At 36.1% G+C, this 19,227-nt stretch overlaps 3 protein-coding genes across 7 annotated transcripts; 2 read left to right on the forward strand and 1 right to left on the reverse strand.

Annotated features, from left to right (window-relative positions):
- Nucleotides 1–4,583: 4,583 nt before the first annotated feature.
- On the forward strand, nucleotides 4,584–8,604 carry TPS5 (trehalose phosphatase/synthase 5). Of its 5 annotated transcripts, none has more exons than XM_088818713.1 (5): nucleotides 4,584–4,859; nucleotides 5,052–5,088; nucleotides 5,552–7,592; nucleotides 7,689–7,962; nucleotides 8,047–8,604. In XM_088818713.1, exons 3-5 carry the CDS (start codon nucleotides 5,593–5,595, stop codon nucleotides 8,371–8,373), a joined length of 2,601 nt encoding a protein of 866 aa, XP_088674839.1. In that variant the 5' UTR covers nucleotides 4,584–4,859; nucleotides 5,052–5,088; nucleotides 5,552–5,592; the 3' UTR covers nucleotides 8,374–8,604. The 5 variants fall into 5 exon arrangements, with proteins under 5 accessions (XP_088674839.1, XP_088674840.1, XP_088674842.1 ...); XM_088818714.1 differs by having other exon boundaries at nucleotides 4,585–4,859; nucleotides 5,049–5,088; XM_088818716.1 differs by lacking the exon at nucleotides 5,052–5,088 and having other exon boundaries at nucleotides 4,588–4,859.
- Nucleotides 8,605–12,533: 3,929 nt separating this feature from the next.
- On the forward strand, nucleotides 12,534–15,843 carry LOC105962424 (RNA-binding (RRM/RBD/RNP motifs) family protein). The gene is made up of 6 exons (XM_012986731.2): nucleotides 12,534–13,410; nucleotides 13,484–13,542; nucleotides 13,994–14,063; nucleotides 14,180–14,308; nucleotides 14,418–14,546; nucleotides 15,132–15,843. Exons 1-6 carry the CDS (start codon nucleotides 12,622–12,624, stop codon nucleotides 15,579–15,581), a joined length of 1,626 nt encoding a protein of 541 aa, XP_012842185.2. The 5' UTR covers nucleotides 12,534–12,621; the 3' UTR covers nucleotides 15,582–15,843.
- A 430-nt stretch (nucleotides 15,844–16,273) lies between these two features.
- LOC105962425 (SNARE associated Golgi protein family) lies at nucleotides 16,274–18,777 on the reverse strand. Its single transcript, XM_012986732.2, has 4 exons — nucleotides 18,147–18,777; nucleotides 17,429–17,699; nucleotides 17,152–17,322; nucleotides 16,274–16,751 (listed from the first exon to the last, which is right to left on the reverse strand). The coding sequence occupies exons 1-4, from the start codon at nucleotides 18,368–18,370 to the stop codon at nucleotides 16,590–16,592; spliced, it is 828 nt and encodes a 275-aa protein (XP_012842186.2). The 5' UTR covers nucleotides 18,371–18,777; the 3' UTR covers nucleotides 16,274–16,589.
- Between the last annotated feature and the right edge of the window lie 450 nt (nucleotides 18,778–19,227).

The raw sequence follows: 19,227 nt of genomic DNA on the forward strand, positions 1-19,227 counted from the left end.
TTGTGTAATTCCTCATTTTGTTCAACCTTAAGAAAAGAAAGGGAAAAAAATTGAAACTGGTAAAAAGCGACACCAAGGTGTCAAAAAACTATGCTACAAATCGACACTTAAGCGTCGAAAAAAAGACCCAAATTCGACGTCAAAAGTATATCGAATTTGATAGGTAAAAATCGACATTGAGATGTTGAATTTGATAGGTAAAAATTGACTTTGAGATGACGAATTCATAACACAAATTCGACATTGTGCAATGTCGAATTTTATACTTCAAAATCGACATCTCAATGTCGATTTTTACCTATAAAATTCAACTTGTACATGTCGACCGCGTCTACGCGGGATTTTTTTTGAAAAAACGATATTCTAGTTAAAAAAATACATAAATGAATACCTTCTTGGGTTATTCCACCGTAGAATCTCTATTTTTTGTCTTTTGACTCCATACTTGTCATCTTTGTTAGATTTGTTGAGTTTTGATGATTTGAATGTTTAGGTTTTGTAGGTTTATGGAGGAGGAAGGGAAAATGTTTTATGGATTATGGAAGATGGAGAAGATGAGAGTCAATCTTGTGATTTTCTGATATGATTTTTTGTGTTTTTAAGTTTTTGGTATTGCACATTTGAAACTTTATATTTTTTTTAACAAGTAAGGGTATTATAGTATTTATGCATGGAAAAAATTTAATTTCGTCTTGCACAAGTGAAATTAGTCTTGCATATAGCCGTAGCCTGAGGTTTTTTAACAATTTTCGTCCATCGTCTAATTTTTGTGTTAACTCTGACGGGAAAAGCACGTGTAGAGCAAGTGACCATACACTTTTACCCCTATCTTATCTCTATTTTTAATCTGACCTCAATTTCACTTTATTCTTACAAATTTGTCCAGAAAAATCAAATCAAAAAAAAAAAAAAAAAATCGAATGCCTCGCCTAGTTGCCATTTTCACCTCATTCGACCCATCAACAACCAAACCCTCCCCAGTTGCCAAAACCAAAGGTAAGCTCGTCCCAATAGGAAATCACAAGAATAAAGAATACTTCTTTATTCAATATAACATGATTTTGAAGAAGGAAAAGAGGAGGGGTAGGGGCCGGCTCTGGGTGGAACGAGAAGGGCCCATGTTTAATAGGGGCCCAAAAAATGGATTTTTAATTTCATATATATATATATATATATATAATATGTTACTTATTTTATTTTATATAAATTTAATCATTATCATGTAGAATTTATCTAAAAATAATTAAATTTATTAACTAAAGAATATTTATGATAAATAATAATTTCATTTATTAATAATAGAATTGAAATATTATTGAATAGAACATAAATATGAGATTATTATACAAAAGAATTACTTAATATTTTTTTTTTCAAAATTAAGATTTAGAATAATTAGTAACATAGTTATAGCATATGATATTAAAATATTTATTTTTATTTTATAAATAGAATAAATATATTTTTTTATGAATAGGTTTTTTTTTAAATTAAATCAAAAAAAAAAATTATATGCATTATATTCTAATCCAAATATGCATTATATTTCTAATCTACATGAAATTAAAAATTCATTTTTTGGGCCCTAATTAAATATGGGCCCTTCTCGTTCCACCCCAATTTAAAATTTCTAATCCAAATATGCATTATATTTATTCTATAATGAGGCTTATATTAGTAAATCTTTATCTACATTAATATATTCTGAAAAAAAATTGGGGATGCTTCCCCCCGAACCCTTGTATTAGTTAACGACACTTTATTATTTCGCCCCAGGCCTCAAAATATGTCCGATCGACCCTGGGAGGGGGGTGGGCCCTTGAACGGCAACGGAGGAATAAAATAGAGGGATGTAGTGGTCGTCCTCTGGTGTCCACTAGATGGATGAAAAAGGTGACGGAGAGTTTTGAAGATAGAAAGGGGAAGAGTCTTTTACCGACGGTATAGTTTGTTAAATAGTTAGGATGGACGATGTTTTGGTGAATACGAACATAAAGTTTGTGTCACTTTTTTTTCATTGAAATGATTTGTAATTGATTTAACCGTTGTTCATGCCTCGATCGACCCAAAACGAAAGTATAATATGAGGCTCTTCTTTGTGATATTGTTTAATTGCAAAATTGTCAAATTTTCGATAAAAAATAACATGAGTAGTTATAATTTATTGGATAATATTTATGTATATAATAAGAATAGTAATTTATAATGTTTAATGTGTGTAATAATATTTTGAAATTGAATTGAAATAAGTAGAAGGGGATTGAGATAATCAGCGATAACTCTTTTTATTGTATTCTAGCGAAATTCTGGATTAAACTGGACATAAAGCAACTGCATTATTACCTAGTGGACTAGTCATTTTGTAGACTATCAGAATACTATAGATGATTAAAGAATTAAATCGAATATTAGACATTAGAAATAATAAATTGACAATAATGAAATATAGTTGTTTTATTATTAGACTATCTGGATCATGTAGATGATTAAGTAATGATCATACAACATTAGTAAATCGATGGAAGGAAATTGTGGTGATCTTGGAGAAGACGACTTTAGTGAAGGCGTGTAGGACGGAATAATCAGATTTCAACGCTTTTGTGTTAGGAGGATAGGTTGACAGTTGTTAGAGTATAAGGTAATGGAAGTTTCAACTATTCAAAGAGTAGGGTTTTGTCTAACGAAGAATATGTAATTGGATATTTCTTTATTATCGTAATGTTTAAGGGCCTTATTTAAGAACCACACATTTAATATTTGCGAAAGAATAGGTTTCTCATGATCATGTATGGGAAATCATTATATGGGCATATGTATTTTCGGTTAATGGTAAATAGGTTCATGACAAGAGTATTAAATTAAAAAAAAGACATCTAGCTTTTTTGTCTTGGAAATAAATCCACCTTATATTTGCAAATAAGGAAAACTCATTTATATATACTAAAGTTACTTCAACTCATTGAAACCTTAATTTAACTCCAATTTTATGGTTTACACCCAAATTTAAGTCAATTTCACCAATTAACCAATTTTGACCGACGCCGCCGGTCTCTGGTGTTGACCTTTTTTTTTCTGAATTTTTTTTTTCCGACAGGTCAACCACCGTTATATTTTTTTTAAACCTTTTTTTTCTTAAAAAAATATTCTCATTAATATTACTGTCTTGGCATGCAATATTACTTTCTCGGAGACAATAATTTGACTGTCTTCAGATGCAGTAATATTACTGTCTGAGATAATAATTTTACTGTATTAATTAATTTTATCGTCTTGGGCTCCAATTTTGTTGTCTTTGACCGTAATATTACTGTCTCCGACAGTAATATACTGTCTCATGCAGTAATGTTACTGTTTGGGACAGTAATATTAGTAATTTAACTGTTCGGGGCAGTAATATTAGTAATATTAATGTTTGAGACAATAATATTAGTAATACTATTGTTTTGACATTCAATATGAATGTCTCAAACAATAATTTTGTTGTTAACATAGTAATTTAGAGAGAGAAAAGAAGTCAACGGCGGTTGATCGTCCGAATTTTTTTTTTTATAGAAAAAATGTTTAAAAAAAAAAATGTCAACGCCGGAATTAGGTTGGAAAAAAGAATTCAGAAAAAAATTATATTTTCTAAAAAAAAATAGATTTGTTCAAATTCGGGGTCAATATGCAATTTTTATGAAGTTAGAGAATAATGGATGTAATTGATGAAAATTATATTATGATTGGTATTTTAAACAAAAAACATGATGATGGGTTTATTGCGAGATTATTTTTTATCTGAACCTATATACATTTAAATTCATTGTCACGGGCCTATTTGCCATTTGCCATTATATTTTTTATTTTGATTAAAATTCCTGGCTTCAAAATTTCTCTTGCTGAAGATCCTTTCTCTACTATCTTTCACTTATTGTGACTAACCTACACTATCTAACAAACCCTCGATTCATCTCTTATAACTGATACAAATTTTTTTTTGTTGGAATAGAAACAACAAAAATTGAAGAAATTTTGACAATTTGATGTAATTTAAACCTCACAAAGTATTTCCTAATTTGTTTTGTCGACAATTTTATGAACTTTCAGATATGTTTAAGACATAGAGACAACCTTAGATCTTTCGGAGTAAATTTATACCCTAATTTGTATATGACTCGTTGAAATAGGTAGTGAACTTCGACAGTAAACTTATGCTTTATGTTGCGCCCCATAAATGACGCGCACTCACACGATTTCCAATTGACTTTTAGGGACTAAAAATGCAAGGTTTTTTTTAAGACAAACGGTTGAGATCTTTATTGTTAAAAAAAATTTACATTTGCGGGGCTTTTAACAAATTATATATTATATTTAAGAAGAAAAAAGGAGAGAAATAACATGTGTTAAAAAGTGAAAAAGTATATGAAAAAGTAAAAAAGAATTGCAAAAATTATTTTCGTACAATTAATCAAAATAACCAAAATTAAAAAAGTTGGGACCATAAAAAAAGAAATAAAAAAAGAAGAAAAGACACAACGGTCCTTTGTGCTTTTAATAGATTCCCCACATTATTATATTATTATATTTTATTACAATTAATAATTAATAGAGCAGATTCCACACTCATCATCTTCTAATTGGCTCAAACTGCCACTATCATTAGAACAAATGCAAACAAACACAATCTCCGATGCGCGAATGCACGACACGCGCCCCCCATGAATCGAATCACTCACTCGCCCATCTTCCCGAGTTAGGTAGATTCACTTTTGTTGTTGTGGGTTTCAAAGAATGAACTCCACTCACTAACCACAGTTATGTGGTACACGACAAAAAATCATTTGCAGCTCCACTGTTTTTCCTTCTTGCTTTCATCACAGGTACACACTACCACCACCACCACTCCTCCACTATTCTCGATTCTTCCATCTTTCTCGCTGCTTGCTTACACACACACACACACACACACACACACCATAGTTGGTGTAATGATTTTTCCAAGAACTTGTCCGAATAAATAAAAATCGTTTCTTGATCTCATCTGGGATTTTTTTTTTCTGCTTTTTAAGTAGGAATCTTTGGTGATATTGAAGCCCACTTTCTTGAAAGGTAAAGGCCCCCCATTTTCACCTCTTGAATTAGTTATTACATAATAATTTTTAATTTAATTTAATTTAATTTTGATTTATTTTTATTTTGCCCACTTTCTTGAACCCCACTTGCAATAGTACTTTGGTGCTTTATTTCCACTACTGTCATTTCTGCTGAGTTGTGTATATGTAATATGTGATGTGCTTCACCACAACTCTTTGTTCTATTGTTGTTGGTAAATTTTGTTGCTGATTTGTGATTTATTTTTAGCTTAAGCACTATTTTTGATGATCTTGATCTTGTCTGTAATGTGACAGTACACTTGTTTAATCATTGTTCAGGTGAGAATTGTAGTTGCCAAGTCTCTGTTCTTTTTTTTTTTCATTTCTTGGTAAAAGGGTTTTATCAACAGATGTTATAATCACCACTTTTTGCTGTCTATTTTTATTTATTTTTTATTTATTTTTATTTTTATGTGCAGCTCGAATTTCTTGAATTGTTACATACTGTGTATCACAAACAATGGTTTCAAGATCTTATTCCAACTTACTGGATCTCACCTCCGGCAGCGGCTCCCCCACCTTCGGCCGCGAGGGCAAAAAGTTCCCCCGAGTGGCGACGGTCGCCGGAGTATTATCCGAGCTAGAAGACGAAAACCGAAGCAACTTAGGCTCGGAGACACCCTCGTCCATTTCCCAAGACCGTATGATAATAGTCGGCAATCAGCTCCCACTCCGGGCCCACAGAACTGAATCATCCGACGGTAAAAAACATTGGACCTTCTCTTGGGACGAAGATTCCCTTTTACTACAACTGAAAGACGGCCTCGGTGATGACGTGGATGTAATCTACGTCGGCTGTTTGAAGGAAGAAATCGACCTCGACGAACAAGAAGAGGTAGCTCAAACCCTCCTCGAAACTTTTAAATGCGTCCCCGCTTTTATCCCGCCCGAGCTTTTCAGCAAATTCTACCACGGCTTCTGCAAGCAGCATTTGTGGCCTCTGTTTCACTACATGCTCCCTTTGTCGCCGGATCTTGGCGGCAGATTCGACCGGAGTTTATGGCAGGCTTACGTGTCGGTGAATAAAATATTCGCGGATAAAGTGATGGAGGTAATTACCCCCGACGAAGACTTCGTTTGGATCCACGATTATCACTTAATGGTATTGCCGACTTTTCTTCGAAAAAGATTCAATAGAGTCAAGCTTGGATTTTTTCTTCATAGCCCTTTTCCTTCTTCTGAGATTTATCGGACTTTGCCCGTAAGGATCGAGCTTTTACGTGCGCTTTTGAACGCCGACCTCATCGGATTCCACACGTTCGATTACGCAAGGCATTTCCTTTCTTGTTGTAGTAGAATGTTGGGTGTGTCGTATCAATCCAAACGGGGCTATATTGGGCTCGAGTATTATGGTCGTACAGTCAGCATCAAGATCCTACCCGTCGGGATTCACATGGGTCAAATCTGCTCGGTTTTGGATCTTCAAGAAACCGAGGCGAAGGTGGCTGAATTACGGGACCGGTTCGCGGGTCGAACCGTTTTGCTCGGTGTGGACGATATGGATATCTTCAAAGGCATAAGCTTGAAACTTCTCGCTTTCGAGCAATTATTGCACCAACATCCCGATAAACGGGGCAAAGTCGTTTTGGTCCAAATCGCAAATCCAGCTAGAGGCAGGGGCAAAGACGTCCAGGAAGTTCAGTCGGAAACTTACGCCACTGTAAAAAAAATCAACACCCTCTTCGGAAAACCGGGTTACGAGCCTGTGGTCCTGCTCGACACTTCATTACAGTCTTACGAAAGAATCGCGTACTATGTTATCGCAGAGTGTTGTCTAGTGACAGCTGTCAGAGACGGAATGAATTTAATACCGTACGAGTACATTGTTTGCAGACAAGGAAACGAAAAATTGGACAAAGCTTTGGGTTTGAACCCATCAACACCAAAACATAGCATGTTAGTAGTTTCCGAGTTCATCGGGTGCTCACCTTCACTCAGCGGTGCCATTCGAGTCAACCCTTGGAACATTGACTCAGTCGCAGAAGCAATGGACACTGCTTTAATGGTCTCCGAGCAGGAAAAACAAATGCGGCATGATAAGCACTATAAGTACGTGAGTAGCCATGACGTGGCGTATTGGGCCCACAGCTTTTTGCTGGATCTTGAACGAGCATGCGCCGATCATGTGAGGAGGAGGTGTTGGGGTATCGGTTTCGGGTTAGGGTTTCGTGTTATCGCGTTGGATCCGAGTTTCCGGAAGCTCTCGGTAGAGCACATTGTGTCTGCATACAAAAGGACGAAAAATCGAGCGATCCTATTGGATTATGACGGGACGATGACATCACAGGGCGCGGGCGATATGAGCCCGAACGGTGAAGCTATTGGGATATTGAATAAGCTGTGTAGAGAGACGAAGAATGTCGTTTTCGTTGTGAGTGGGAAGAATAAAGAGACTTTGACAAAGTGGTTTAGCTCGTGCGAGGATTTGGGCATCGGAGCTGAGCATGGATATTTCGTGAGGTGACACAAAATAAAAAAAAATGTTAAAGATTACATTTTTTTCGCTGTCGTTGGAATTAAATATTATAAACTTTTAATGAGTTTTTTTTTTTAAAGGTTGCAACGAAGTGCGGAATGGGAGACGTGTTTTGCTGCGCAAGATTTGTACTGGAAGCAAATAGCGGAGCCTGTAATGCAGTTATATACAGAAACGACGGATGGTTCGTTTATCGAATCGCAAGAGATTGCGCTCGTGTGGAATTACCAGCTGGCGGATCCGGATTTCGGGTCTTGTCAGGCTAAGGAGCTTCTAGATCATCTCGAGAGTGTTCTTGCTAACGAACCTGTCACTGTCAAAAGTGGTCAACACATCGTCGAAGTCAAGCCTCAGGTTAAAAAACGAAACTTTTAAATCAATATTGATATTCATCTTATTTAAAAAAAAAATATCAACCGCGTATATTTCGTTGACTAGGGAGTGAACAAAGGGCTAGTAGCGCAAAGGCTCGTAGGAATGATTCGACAAAAAGAAGTGCTTCCCGATTTTGTGCTGTGTATAGGCGATGACAGGTCGGACGAGGATATGTTTGAGGTTATTACGAGTGCAAAGGAGGACGGTTTGCTCTCTCCAGTTGCCGAAGTGTTTGCCTGTACAGTTGGACAGAAACCGAGCAAGGCTAAGTACTACTTGGAGGATATTTCCGAGATTTTAAGGATGTTTCAAGCCCTGGCTGATGTGTCTGACCACTCTGCCAAAACCGTTTCGTTTTCTCCACAACAGGTCGTCATCGATAAAGTATGAAATATACATATATATAGTTGTGTTTGTGTTCGATTGAACCTATCTAGCATGTTTTTTTTTTTTTTTGTTCGGAGTTTCTGGATTTATTTGCGGTATCTGATCCAAGAATCGGACACTCTGATCAGGTTCTTCGGTATGATTTTATTTTAGGCAACTTGTTGTTATGTTATTTGGGATTTGATTAGTGAAACATCACATTGGAGTAGAAGGGAGCATTTCATATTCATATTATGTACACTTGTGTTTCTTCCTTTGATTTTTTGCTGATTCATTGAAGACCGGAGTATCGATTCGACACAAAAGATAACTTGTGACGGCATTTTATTTGTTATTAGGATCCCCTGCCCAATTGGGCTGGTCCGGATCGCAATCAAACTAGCCGTTAGTCAACGTTGATTTAAAACAAAAAATTCAATTTTTTTTCATTGTACGGGACCGCCCTGCGGGTCATGGGGTTTTAGGAATTGTAACGCGCGACGGGCCCTTCTCCGGGTCTTAGGAAGTCTTTTGGATTTGGTAATGTGTGTTGGGTTAGGTTAGTTCTTAGCTGATCAGTAGGGCTCACAATCGGACCATGTGAGCCGAGTTTGGAGTGGCTCAAACTCGTATATCATTAGACCTCATTAATATAGGTCCAAACTCGTATTCCATAGCCCCATTAGTATAAGCCTAAGCTGGGTTTATGTATTTTTTTGGGCTTTAGGTTTATATCAACCTTATATTGAATAAAATATAAAGATTATATACTTCGCAGTCGAATGTATTAAAAAAAAAAACCTTCGCTGACGAAGAGTAAAATTTAGAATATTCATAAATAGCAAAATAAGATAAAAGCCATAGTCGCAACATAAGATGAAAACCATAATGTGTTCCTTGAAACAGTTTCAAATGAAGTTGAATGTTGAAAACATTTAATCCTTAAGTAATTAGATGAACAAATTAAAAATAATCATAATCCAAAATTGAAGACACATATAGTACTTCCTAACTCATTTTGATTACTGCCACAACCACAACTTAATTCCCTCTTCTTTTTTTTTTTTTTTTCTCTTTTTTACTTTTTATTTTTAAAATAAAATGATCTAATACGGCTGTAGTATGTAGCATGTATGTTGAGCCATATCATTAAAGGGGGTGTTTAATGCATGCGGTTTTTAGTTGTTACAGGCGAAAATATTTATAATTTTGCCGCAAAATATTTTACACATTCTCTTCTCCCTTTCACCTTCTCTCTCTACTATTTTTCCACCCCTTCAAACAAACCGCTGGAATCGTCCCGAATCAGCCGAAATCGAAGATAAATTTACACACAATTTATCTTCTCGTCTTGCATGTTAGGAGACGGGTTTTTTCTTTTTAAATTAGCAACTTTGGCAAGTTCAACCAGATCTAGCCAAACTCAATACACTGAGTCAGCTAGATCTAGCCGAACTAGCTATTTCGTGTGCTCGAGCTTATGGGTTATTCGGACGTTCTTGTTGATATGATTTTGCGGTGTGTTTCATCGTGCCAGCTCTTCTTGCTGATCAACGGGAAATTGACGGGTTATTTTGCCTCGATTTGGAGGTTAGACAAAGGGATCCTCTCTCGCCATTCTTTACCGCCATTGTCCGAGTATGTTTTATTCTACTGGTGGTGGTATTCCTATTTCTCATTTGGCATACGCGGATGATGTGATTATTTTTACTACTTGTTATACTTTTGGTCAGAAGAAGCTTAGAAATTGGCTTGATCGGTATTGCCGTACTTCATGTCAGATGATTAGTGGTCCTAAAACTATGTTCACAGTTTATTCTAATTGTTCTCCTTCACACATTAGTATTATTTCTAGGATTAGTAAATATCTGAGGCAACACCTTCTTATCACTTACCTTTACAAGGGGAACGATTGTGGATGTTTATTTCAAACTCTACTTGACTGCTGAATGAGTAGCATGATTTTTAGGTGGGCTCGGACTGTTTTGGTCTTCAGTGGTAGACTGGCTATGAGAGTATGACATTTTTTTTTTCTCTCTTTTAGGTCTTACATCTTCACACATTGTGCACAAACCCCAGATTTTTCACTATTGACAACGCTTCACTTCGCATACACTTACACAATACACACACATCACTACCCTTGCCTTGCTTGATTTTGTGATTCTTACATGTTGCAAGAAATAGTAGCTAGCACATGAATATCACGGTTCGAGCATCCTCTGTTACAGAGTCATTCAGTATACGAGGATATCAGAACACGTTACTTTATGCGAAGAGTTAGACTAGCGTTTCTCATGCGACCGAGTCCTTTGGTCTATTTTATCGTACCAGCCTACCAGGTCCCCCACCTCACCAAGTTATTTGGCTTCCCCCGAAACCCGATTGGCTGAAGATGAACATAGATGGAGCCCACAACGCAACCACCCATATTGCAGCTATTGACGGGATTATTAGAGGCCCCTACATGGAGGCCATCCTAGCATTTCATGAGCATATTTTTGCCCCAAGTAGCATCGTAGATGAGCTTGCTGCACTTGCTTCAGCGTTGAGATTCTTCATTCAGATACAAATTTAGAGAGATTGGATCGAGATCGATGCAGAGGTAGCGGTCCTGCTTATTTCGCATAAGCTTGAATTCTAACTCGACAAACACGATTCGATCAAAAAAATATCACGTTTGCCTTGAGCTCGAGCTCCAATTGTTTACACTCTTGTTAGCTTAATATGCAAATCGGACTAACAAATTTTATTGTCTATTAATATTCATATCCCAATATTAGAGTATTAACTATTAGGGATAATTAGCAAGAACCCCCTCATCTAGGTAAATGAGTTAAGAAAACACCCCCTTCCAAAAATAATTAGAGAAAACCCCCTTACCAAATATTCCACCCAAGTGATATTTTCATAATTCCAAAACTACCCTTAATTGTCTACTATACTCTTTCAAACCCTAATTTTATTTTCTCTTCTCTCCCGTCTCTTCTTTCCCGTCCATTCTCTGTTTTTTTTTTCTCCATTTTATACCTTTCTCTCTCAACGGAAAATTTTGAAGAAGCAATATTCAGACACGTACCAAAGCGGCTGTTAATATTGTCCTGCTTAATTCATCATCGTCATCGTGTTTTGGTTTTCTGGTGCACTGTTTTCGTGGTAATCAGTGCTTTTTCTCTCCTTTTCCATTTATTTTTATTTTTATTTTTATTGAGTTGATCTTTCGGAAAATCAAAATCCTAGTTTTGGTTTCTGATATTTTGATTCTAGGGATAAAATATTGCATATATAATTTCTTTTTTAATTCCGTTGAAGCCATTGTCGTCGGTGCCGTCTCATTCGCCGTTGCTGTCGAAGTCGGGGTCGGGGTCGTCGTCGGCAGATCTTAACAAAAGCCATTGTCGTCGGTGCCGTCTCATTTCGCGCAGACTGTTACCTTAATCGACTATGTACATGTTCATAGTCGATTAAGCTAATCGACTATGCTCTGGTAGTCGATTAAGGTTCATCGACTCCAATTTTTTTTATTTTTTTTGGATTTTTTGTTTATTGCTTTCAATTGTATAAATTATTTATAATATTTGTATATTTTTTTGTTTTTGTAATATATAGTTGATTTTGTATTTTTTTCGCAGTTGTGATTTGTTATTTTTAGTAGCAGATTTCTTAATCGACTATGCTTCACATCATAGTCGATTACTATACCTGATATAAAACAAAAATTAAAAAAAAAAATTAAAAACAAAAAAAAAATTATCGACTATGCTGCATAGTCGATTAAGGAAACTGATACAGCAAAAAAACGGAAAAAAAAAAAAAAAAATTGCTGAGCGTGACCCAGTGATGATGTGGCGGGCGGGGGCAAAGCTGGAAAACATAATGGCTGAAAATGAGTGTGGACTTTACTCAAATAGACTAAAATATTTTGGGCCTCCCTCAATTAAAAAAAATAGTGAGGGAGTTTTCTCAAAGAGCCCCTAACTATTAACTATTAACTATTAAGAAAATAATTTTTTTTTGATGGTATAATGCACAATTGCTCCACCACACGCGCCCTCACGCACGAAAATAAGGACTATAGTCGATAATTTCACACTTCAAAATTTATCTTCCCTACAAATTAAGTACACAATAAAAAAATTAAAATAATAAAAAAAATAAAATAATATATAGATATATTATATTACAACCCTTGCGGCATTGAGCTAGGGTTAACTCATTTCAAATTCGTCCCCAAATTTCTCTCTTCTCCTCGGCCACACTTCCCCTTCTCTAATGGCGAAGAAACCCAAAACTCCTCTGAAAGATGCCAATCCAACCGATGTTTCTAAATCGAACGAGGGTTCGAATTCCTCCACGGTTTTCAAGGCCCTGTTTGGAGAAATTCAGGATCAAAATTCAGCCTCTGATTCTCTCTTCTCCGATAGTAATCCGTTCCGTAGAACACTGCTCGAAACCAAGCTGGCGAATCGAGAATTGGAATTAGCGAATACGGAAAAATCCGCCGCTGATTCAGATTTACCTCAGACGAAGCGGAAGAAGAAAAGAAACAAAGATGAAGTGCAGGTGGAAAGTTCCGATCTTGGGGCTGGATTAGTTGAGGAGAAGAGTAAGAAATTGAAGAGGGCCGATTCGAGAGGAAACAAGATTGGGAATAGCAATTTTGGTATCGAATCAAACGAAGCTGTGGAGAAAGCTGTTGGGCATTTTGCGGAAGATAGTCGAATTAGTGACGTCGGCGTTGAAATTGAGAAGAAGACGAAGAAGAAGAGGAAGAGAGACGAGGTGGAGTCGGAGTATGAGGCCAGGCGATATGGGGTGGCCGACGAGACGAAGGAAAATAAGGCGGGGAGTAATAGCGTGTTGGGCGAAAAGAGGAAGACGATCGATAATCCAGAGGATACGATGGTGTCGAAAGAAGGTTTCGATGACGAAAGTAAGCTGTTGAGGACTGTGTTTGTTGGGAATTTGCCACTCAAGTTCAAGAAAAAGGAAATAACGAAGGCGTTTGTGAAGTTCGGTGAAGTTGAGTCTGTTAGGATTCGTTCGGTTCCACTTATCGATGTGAGTTTGCTCGGAATCTTTTGTTTGTCGAATTGCTGAAGGAAATGTTAATGTTGATAGTTTGCTTTTACAGGGAAAGCTACCGAGGAAAGCCGCTGCAATGAAGAATCATATCGACGAAAAAGGAGATAGGTTTGCTTCTCGAAAACAATTTCTCTATTTTTGTTTCGTTGATTTTGGGGCTTTGGTAGTTATTATGTGGTAAAGGAGATTGTGTGTGTATGTTTATCTACGTATGGCTTAGAAAGGCAACAAGCGAAAATACTCGGAAATGAAAGATAGAAAAAAGACTTGCATCCTCATGAAAAATTTGGTTTGTCGTCTCTTAATAGAATGCATTTTGGTTATTGTATTTGTTCGGGGCCAAGTTCGAGTAAAATAGATTGGAGATTTCTTGTCTAGTTAGCGTGCTCGAATGAGAAGTTCCATCACCGAGCTCGTGTTAATGGTTAATTTTTAGTCCTCAACACTTTCTGCAGTTCTATCTGTTTTGGGCCAAAATCTGATAAAAACGAATTGAATGAGGACTTAATTCTTTTTTTACGATCCAAAGTATAATTTGATTGGTTCTTTCGTTTTGCAGTGTTCATGCGTACATTGTTTTCAAAACAGAGGAGGCTGCTCAAGCGTCTTTGGCCAATAATATGGCTGTGGTATGTTTCCGTTTTGACGTTGTATCATCCTCCTTCCTCTTAAGAAAAGAAGTACACTGTCGTATAGTTAGACAGATAAAAATGTAATTGATTTGCAATGTGCATGAATTATTTAGGTTGGTGGAAATCATATCCGTGTTGATAGGGCATGCCCACCTCGCAAGAAACTTAAGGACGAAGCCAGTTCTCTTTTATACGATACTAAGAGGACTGTTTTTATTGGGAATCTCCCATTTGATGTCAAGGTACGATTTTTAATCCGGATTTTTTTTTTATAATTTTAAATCTTGTGTTTTATTGAACAAATATAATACATATAACCAACCATGTAACATGATTTTCACCTACTTCCAGGATGAAGAAGTTTATAAGCTATTTTGCGGTATGAAAACTCTTGAGACTAGCGTTGAAGCTGTTCGGGTTATCAGAGATCCTGGATTGAACGTAGGGAAAGGCATCGCATACGTGTTGTTCAAAACCGCGGTATGATTAGTAATATAATTGCATCACTGATACGTTTTATTTTCAAGAATCTTTTTATTTTTATTTTTTTTTATAAATCACGTTAATCATGTGGAGCCTTTTCTGCATGTAAAACTATGAATATTCTCTGGTTTGGCATTTCAATACTGAGACCGTGGATAAACACGGATTTTTTGAATGATGCAACGTGTTTGATGTCACGTTATCCGGTCTAATTTGAATTTTGTCCTGGATCGGAAAACTCACCACAAGATCCAAAGGGGTGGGAGAATGGGATGTGAAATTATTATTTTGCCCTTTAAAATAGTTCCAAAACTGATTTAATAGCTGAAAGAATTTCAAAGTTAAATTTGCACGCAAATGTTGAGATACCAAATTTTATTGGGTCTCGAAATTGGTGGTTGTATCATCCAACTTCTTTGTATAACTATTGATCTTTCGACTTTATATTTGCATTTTGTTGATCTTTTGCAGCTTTTATCTCGTTTAATAAAAGATGCTTTTATTGCATATATGCTACAATTGAGATTTCATGGTTTTTGAACAAAACGATTAACTTGATTGAACTGTGGTTGCAAATTGAAGGAAGCTGCAAACTTGGTATTAAGGAAACGCAACGTGTGGCTTCGGAATCGTGAGCTGAGGCTGAGTCACGCTAAAAAGACCGAAACGCCCTCCAAGAGGAAGGACCCTTCAGAAGCAGAGACTTATAATAACAGTACCTATTCGGCTGATAGTGGTAACAATTATAAAGCCAAGGCAGACCTCTCTTACCAGGGTATGCGTGCAAGTAAATCCGGTGCACAGAAGAAAGTCCACACGAGGATTAATGTAACTCCAAAATCGAGATCTGAACCAGACAGAGAGCAGCAAAATTCGAGGGTGAAGAAAAGGCCAGCTGTCGCTGCTAGAAAAGAGAAAGCCCTAAAGGCTGCTAGTGCTTCGCAATTTGGTGGAACGAATAAGCGTAAGATGGGTAATCGGACACCTGGCAGTGCTTCCGGACAAAAGAAGAAAGCAAGAACATTCAGGTAATTGAGGGAAAAGGGAAATTCTGGATGACAAAAAAAGAAGAAGAAAAAAACGAAGAAGAGAATTTTGTAGCATCTGAATTTGTTAAATTTAGTTGGATTGGATTACGAATGTATTTTGCTGGTTAAAAAAGAAAAGGATTGAATGTATCTCGTTTTCTTTTCTGAAAGGTTTATTTTGTTTGAATCATTTATTTGGAGTTCTTGTATTAGTACCTTGTTGGTAAAGTTGCCAATTTTAGGGCCCATTTTGTGACGTTGTTAAAGGTGTGTTCTCGTTAGGTACCGTGCATTTGATTTATTCATTTGTCGAAAGATACAGGCAAAATGATTGGATATGATGGAATTCAAAATGTATCAAGAATGACAGTGAACAGATGGGGTTTCATTTAGTGTCAACTCTTACTTTACTAGTTTGTTTTCATTAAGATTTTTTATCATTTGTTTTTTCAAATTTCGACCGATTACGTGTTTTTGACAATCAACACATCTTCAATCAATAAAAATTGATTCGATCCCTATATACATATTACATAAGTATATAAAATGGAATATAAAGAGTGTCGTATTTGCATATTGTGGAAATGTTACTGAGCACGTATCTAAATTCTACTACATTCTAATAGTCGAAATAATTTTTTTTTTCCGTTATGAATGTGGCATGGACAAAGAAATGGTGCTATTGCCCTGTGACAATTGGGAAGCACTTCATATGTGATATATGTCCATTGTTCATTTCCTCCAATCCTCGTACAATTATCCTCTCTTCAACCTCTTCTATAATCTTAATGTCGAATATAGAAAATGTTTTCAAAAAAAAGAAAAAATTGCAATTACAACATCGCACCCAAAGGGATTCGAACCCTTAACTTCCCCTAAAAACGAGAGGAACCCTAACAACACAACACATATCGGCTAAGCCTTGGTGCTAATCTTACTTGACTGTGATAAGGGATACAACACTGCTAGAGAGAGCTGATTGGAAGAGGAGAGAGGTGACACTTTCTTTCTTTTACAGTACATTGGAGTTTATGTCACAAGCATCATGATTTTTGTTCTTGTTTCCAATCAAAGTGGGAGTAACAGTCACAATACCTATCAGAAACAGAGTCGCTATAGACTGGAAATCATACAGATCTCCGACCGACTGCAACTCCCCGAGAGCTATTCCAGCCTACATCAGACCCATACAGTTAGTAAGATAGACTCTCAAATTCATTTCTTTACATAAATATATTTAGATCAAGAAAATATTGTTGGCATTTGTTTACGTTGCCGAATGTTTCAGACATACCAATTGCATATCTTTAACATGTAAAATTAGATGTATGAGTTAAATTTAGCACTCATGTATTTACTCGAATTGTTAAAAAAACTTCCGATGTTATAAATATTAGCAAAAGACCCCCCTAAGGTGAATTTTAAATGGTGCGTTTTTAGGGGGTAGTTTGCTAAAAATAATTGCATCATAGAGGAGTTCTTTTAACAATTAGAGTAAACACAGGGGTGTTAAATGCAATAAACCCATAGTAATATTGCACATTTCAGAAAGAGTAATGTTAGAGAAGACATACCCTGACAGTAACAAAAGCAGCAGGAATGAGGCCAATAAAAGTAGCCAAGAAGAAGATATGGTAAGGAATATCTACAATCGGTGAAGCCACGTTTATAAACGTATTTGGCAGTGTCGGAGTCACCCTTAGGAAAAGCATGTAGTTCAGAAGGCTTTCTCGTCTTTTAGCCACCTATAAATATACAAAAAATAATATATATAATTATCGATCACATTAAGTCTGATGAGAAGATCAGAATAGAAACTAAAGATGAATATTTGTACGAGATTATAATGACCTGGGACTGGAAGAAAGTCAATTTGTCTGGCCATAAAGAAAAGACGAGGGGTCGACCAATGATTTTGGATAAGAAGAAACAAGAAGAAGCCCCGGCAGTAGCTGTGAATACAACGAGAGCTACACCTTTGATTACACCGAAAAGCGATCCAGCCAGTAATGACATAAACACGGTTCCTGGTATCATAAATGTCTGCATGAATACGTACACCAGACAGTATCCCACTAGAACTTGTACCGTGTAGTCGCTCGTATAACTCTCCAAATTATCCCTTTAACCAAAAAAAAAAAATAAAAAAAAAAATGCAACAGTATTTAAGAATAATATCTTCTCAATAATCAAGATGAATAATTTAAGAGATCCATTGATGATAATTGGGAACTGGTCTTGAACTTAGTTCAAATGTCTATATTTCGTCATTGTCCAACATTATTACAAAATTATATGTTCACGTTTGGTTCGATACGTAAACGAATAAATCTCGACGAGATTTCAACAATCAATCTCTCAATCGAGTAGCTCAATTGCATTCTCATTACTAAAACAATGAAGATCAATGACTCACCTATGAATCGAAGAAGTAAAAATTTGAATTCAAAATTTGCCAACTCATTTATCTTAACATACACTCAACTTCAACAATGATTATTCAACAATACTACTGATTCAACCATAGCTGGAATCTGAAAAAAAAAAATAATAATAAAAAAAATAGTACCTGAGGATTTGAAGATCTTGAAGAGAACGGGGAAGCTTGAGGAAGCCGTAATCAGATGCGGGCATCGTAAGGTACACCCCAACCAACCCTAACAGAAACCCCAATACGACGCCGCTCGCCACCGCCATTTCCCACGCCGTCAACGGAAACTTACCGGAATTCGCCGTATTGTTGTTGTTCACTCCGCCATCCACCACACTCACTTTCTCGGCGATTCCATCCATTCTCCTCGACGGAAAAATAAAAAATTCAAAAAAATAAAAAATCAACGAAACTAACTTATAGGCTTCGATTCATCTGTATCTGGATCGTCGAAATTATTGATTTCGTCGTCGTGAAAAAGGAATTGAAGAGGCAATTTAGATACATGAATCTGTAAATTACGTACAGAGATGTTTTTTTTTTTTTTTTTTTTTAAGAATGATTGAATTTGGGTATTTTGAAGGATTATTACTAAAGTTAGACAGAGAAGGAGAGGTTGAGAGGATTTCTTCTTCTTCTTCGCTTTAGGGGCACTCCTCTCTCTCTCTCTCTCTCTCTCTTCTCACTTTCTCTCTCTAAGAATTTTCAGCTGAGTGGTATTTATATGACAGACATGTTTCGAATATTCGTTCATTCCTTCACAAAATCCAGGGTGAATGGCGCATCCCTCCCCCATTATATTTTCTCAAATCATTGCTAAATTAGTTTCTAACACTTTAATTTTTTATGTTTTTTAAAAGGTATTCGTTTACCTATATTGAATTATATGAGATTGGATTAACTCCCTACTGACAATTAATTACTTAGTTAATAGTATGTTCGGTTTCTTAATTAGATTTTTTATTAAATTTATTAAAATCAGTTATTAATATGAATTGTCTATAAAACCACTTAGTTTACAATAATAAAATATGATTTTAAGGATAAAATTGTATGTTTCTTTTTAGTCACCCCTATTAAATTAATCTCGGGGGTGCTACTAATTTAATAAAATAATAACATTTAATAGCGAGCTTTGATTTTAGTATCGAGTTTAAAAAAATGTGAATCTTACCCACCGGATATGTTATTAGCCCCTACTATTTTGTCAGTAGAACCT

This window comes from Erythranthe guttata, chromosome 5 (assembly GCF_056151865.1).
Source record: "Erythranthe guttata isolate IM_541 chromosome 5, IM_541, whole genome shotgun sequence".
Lineage (NCBI taxonomy): Eukaryota > Viridiplantae > Streptophyta > Magnoliopsida > Lamiales > Phrymaceae > Erythranthe > Erythranthe guttata.

Bases quoted from the DNA above. Each gene is read 5' to 3' on its own strand.
- LOC105962425 (XM_012986732.2), bottom strand. From the start codon at position 18,370: ATGGATGGAATCGCCGAGAAAGTGAGTGTGGTGGATGGCGGAGTGAAC. The intron at 17,323-17,428 runs GTCATTATAATC...GTATATTTATAG, and splicing joins TGACTTTCTTCCAGTCCCAG to GTGGCTAAAAGACGAGAAAG. The intron at 16,752-17,151 runs GTATGTCTTCTC...GGTCTGATGTAG, and splicing joins CTGCTTTTGTTACTGTCAGG to GCTGGAATAGCTCTCGGGGA.
- TPS5 (XM_088818713.1), top strand. From the start codon at position 5,593: ATGGTTTCAAGATCTTATTCCAACTTACTGGATCTCACCTCCGGCAGC. The intron at 7,593-7,688 runs GTGACACAAAAT...TTTTTTTTAAAG, and splicing joins GAGCATGGATATTTCGTGAG to GTTGCAACGAAGTGCGGAAT. The intron at 7,963-8,046 runs GTTAAAAAACGA...TTCGTTGACTAG, and splicing joins TCGTCGAAGTCAAGCCTCAG to GGAGTGAACAAAGGGCTAGT.
- LOC105962424 (XM_012986731.2), top strand. From the start codon at position 12,622: ATGGCGAAGAAACCCAAAACTCCTCTGAAAGATGCCAATCCAACCGAT. The intron at 13,411-13,483 runs GTGAGTTTGCTC...TTGCTTTTACAG, and splicing joins GTTCGGTTCCACTTATCGAT to GGAAAGCTACCGAGGAAAGC. The intron at 13,543-13,993 runs GTTTGCTTCTCG...TTCGTTTTGCAG, and splicing joins ATCGACGAAAAAGGAGATAG to TGTTCATGCGTACATTGTTT.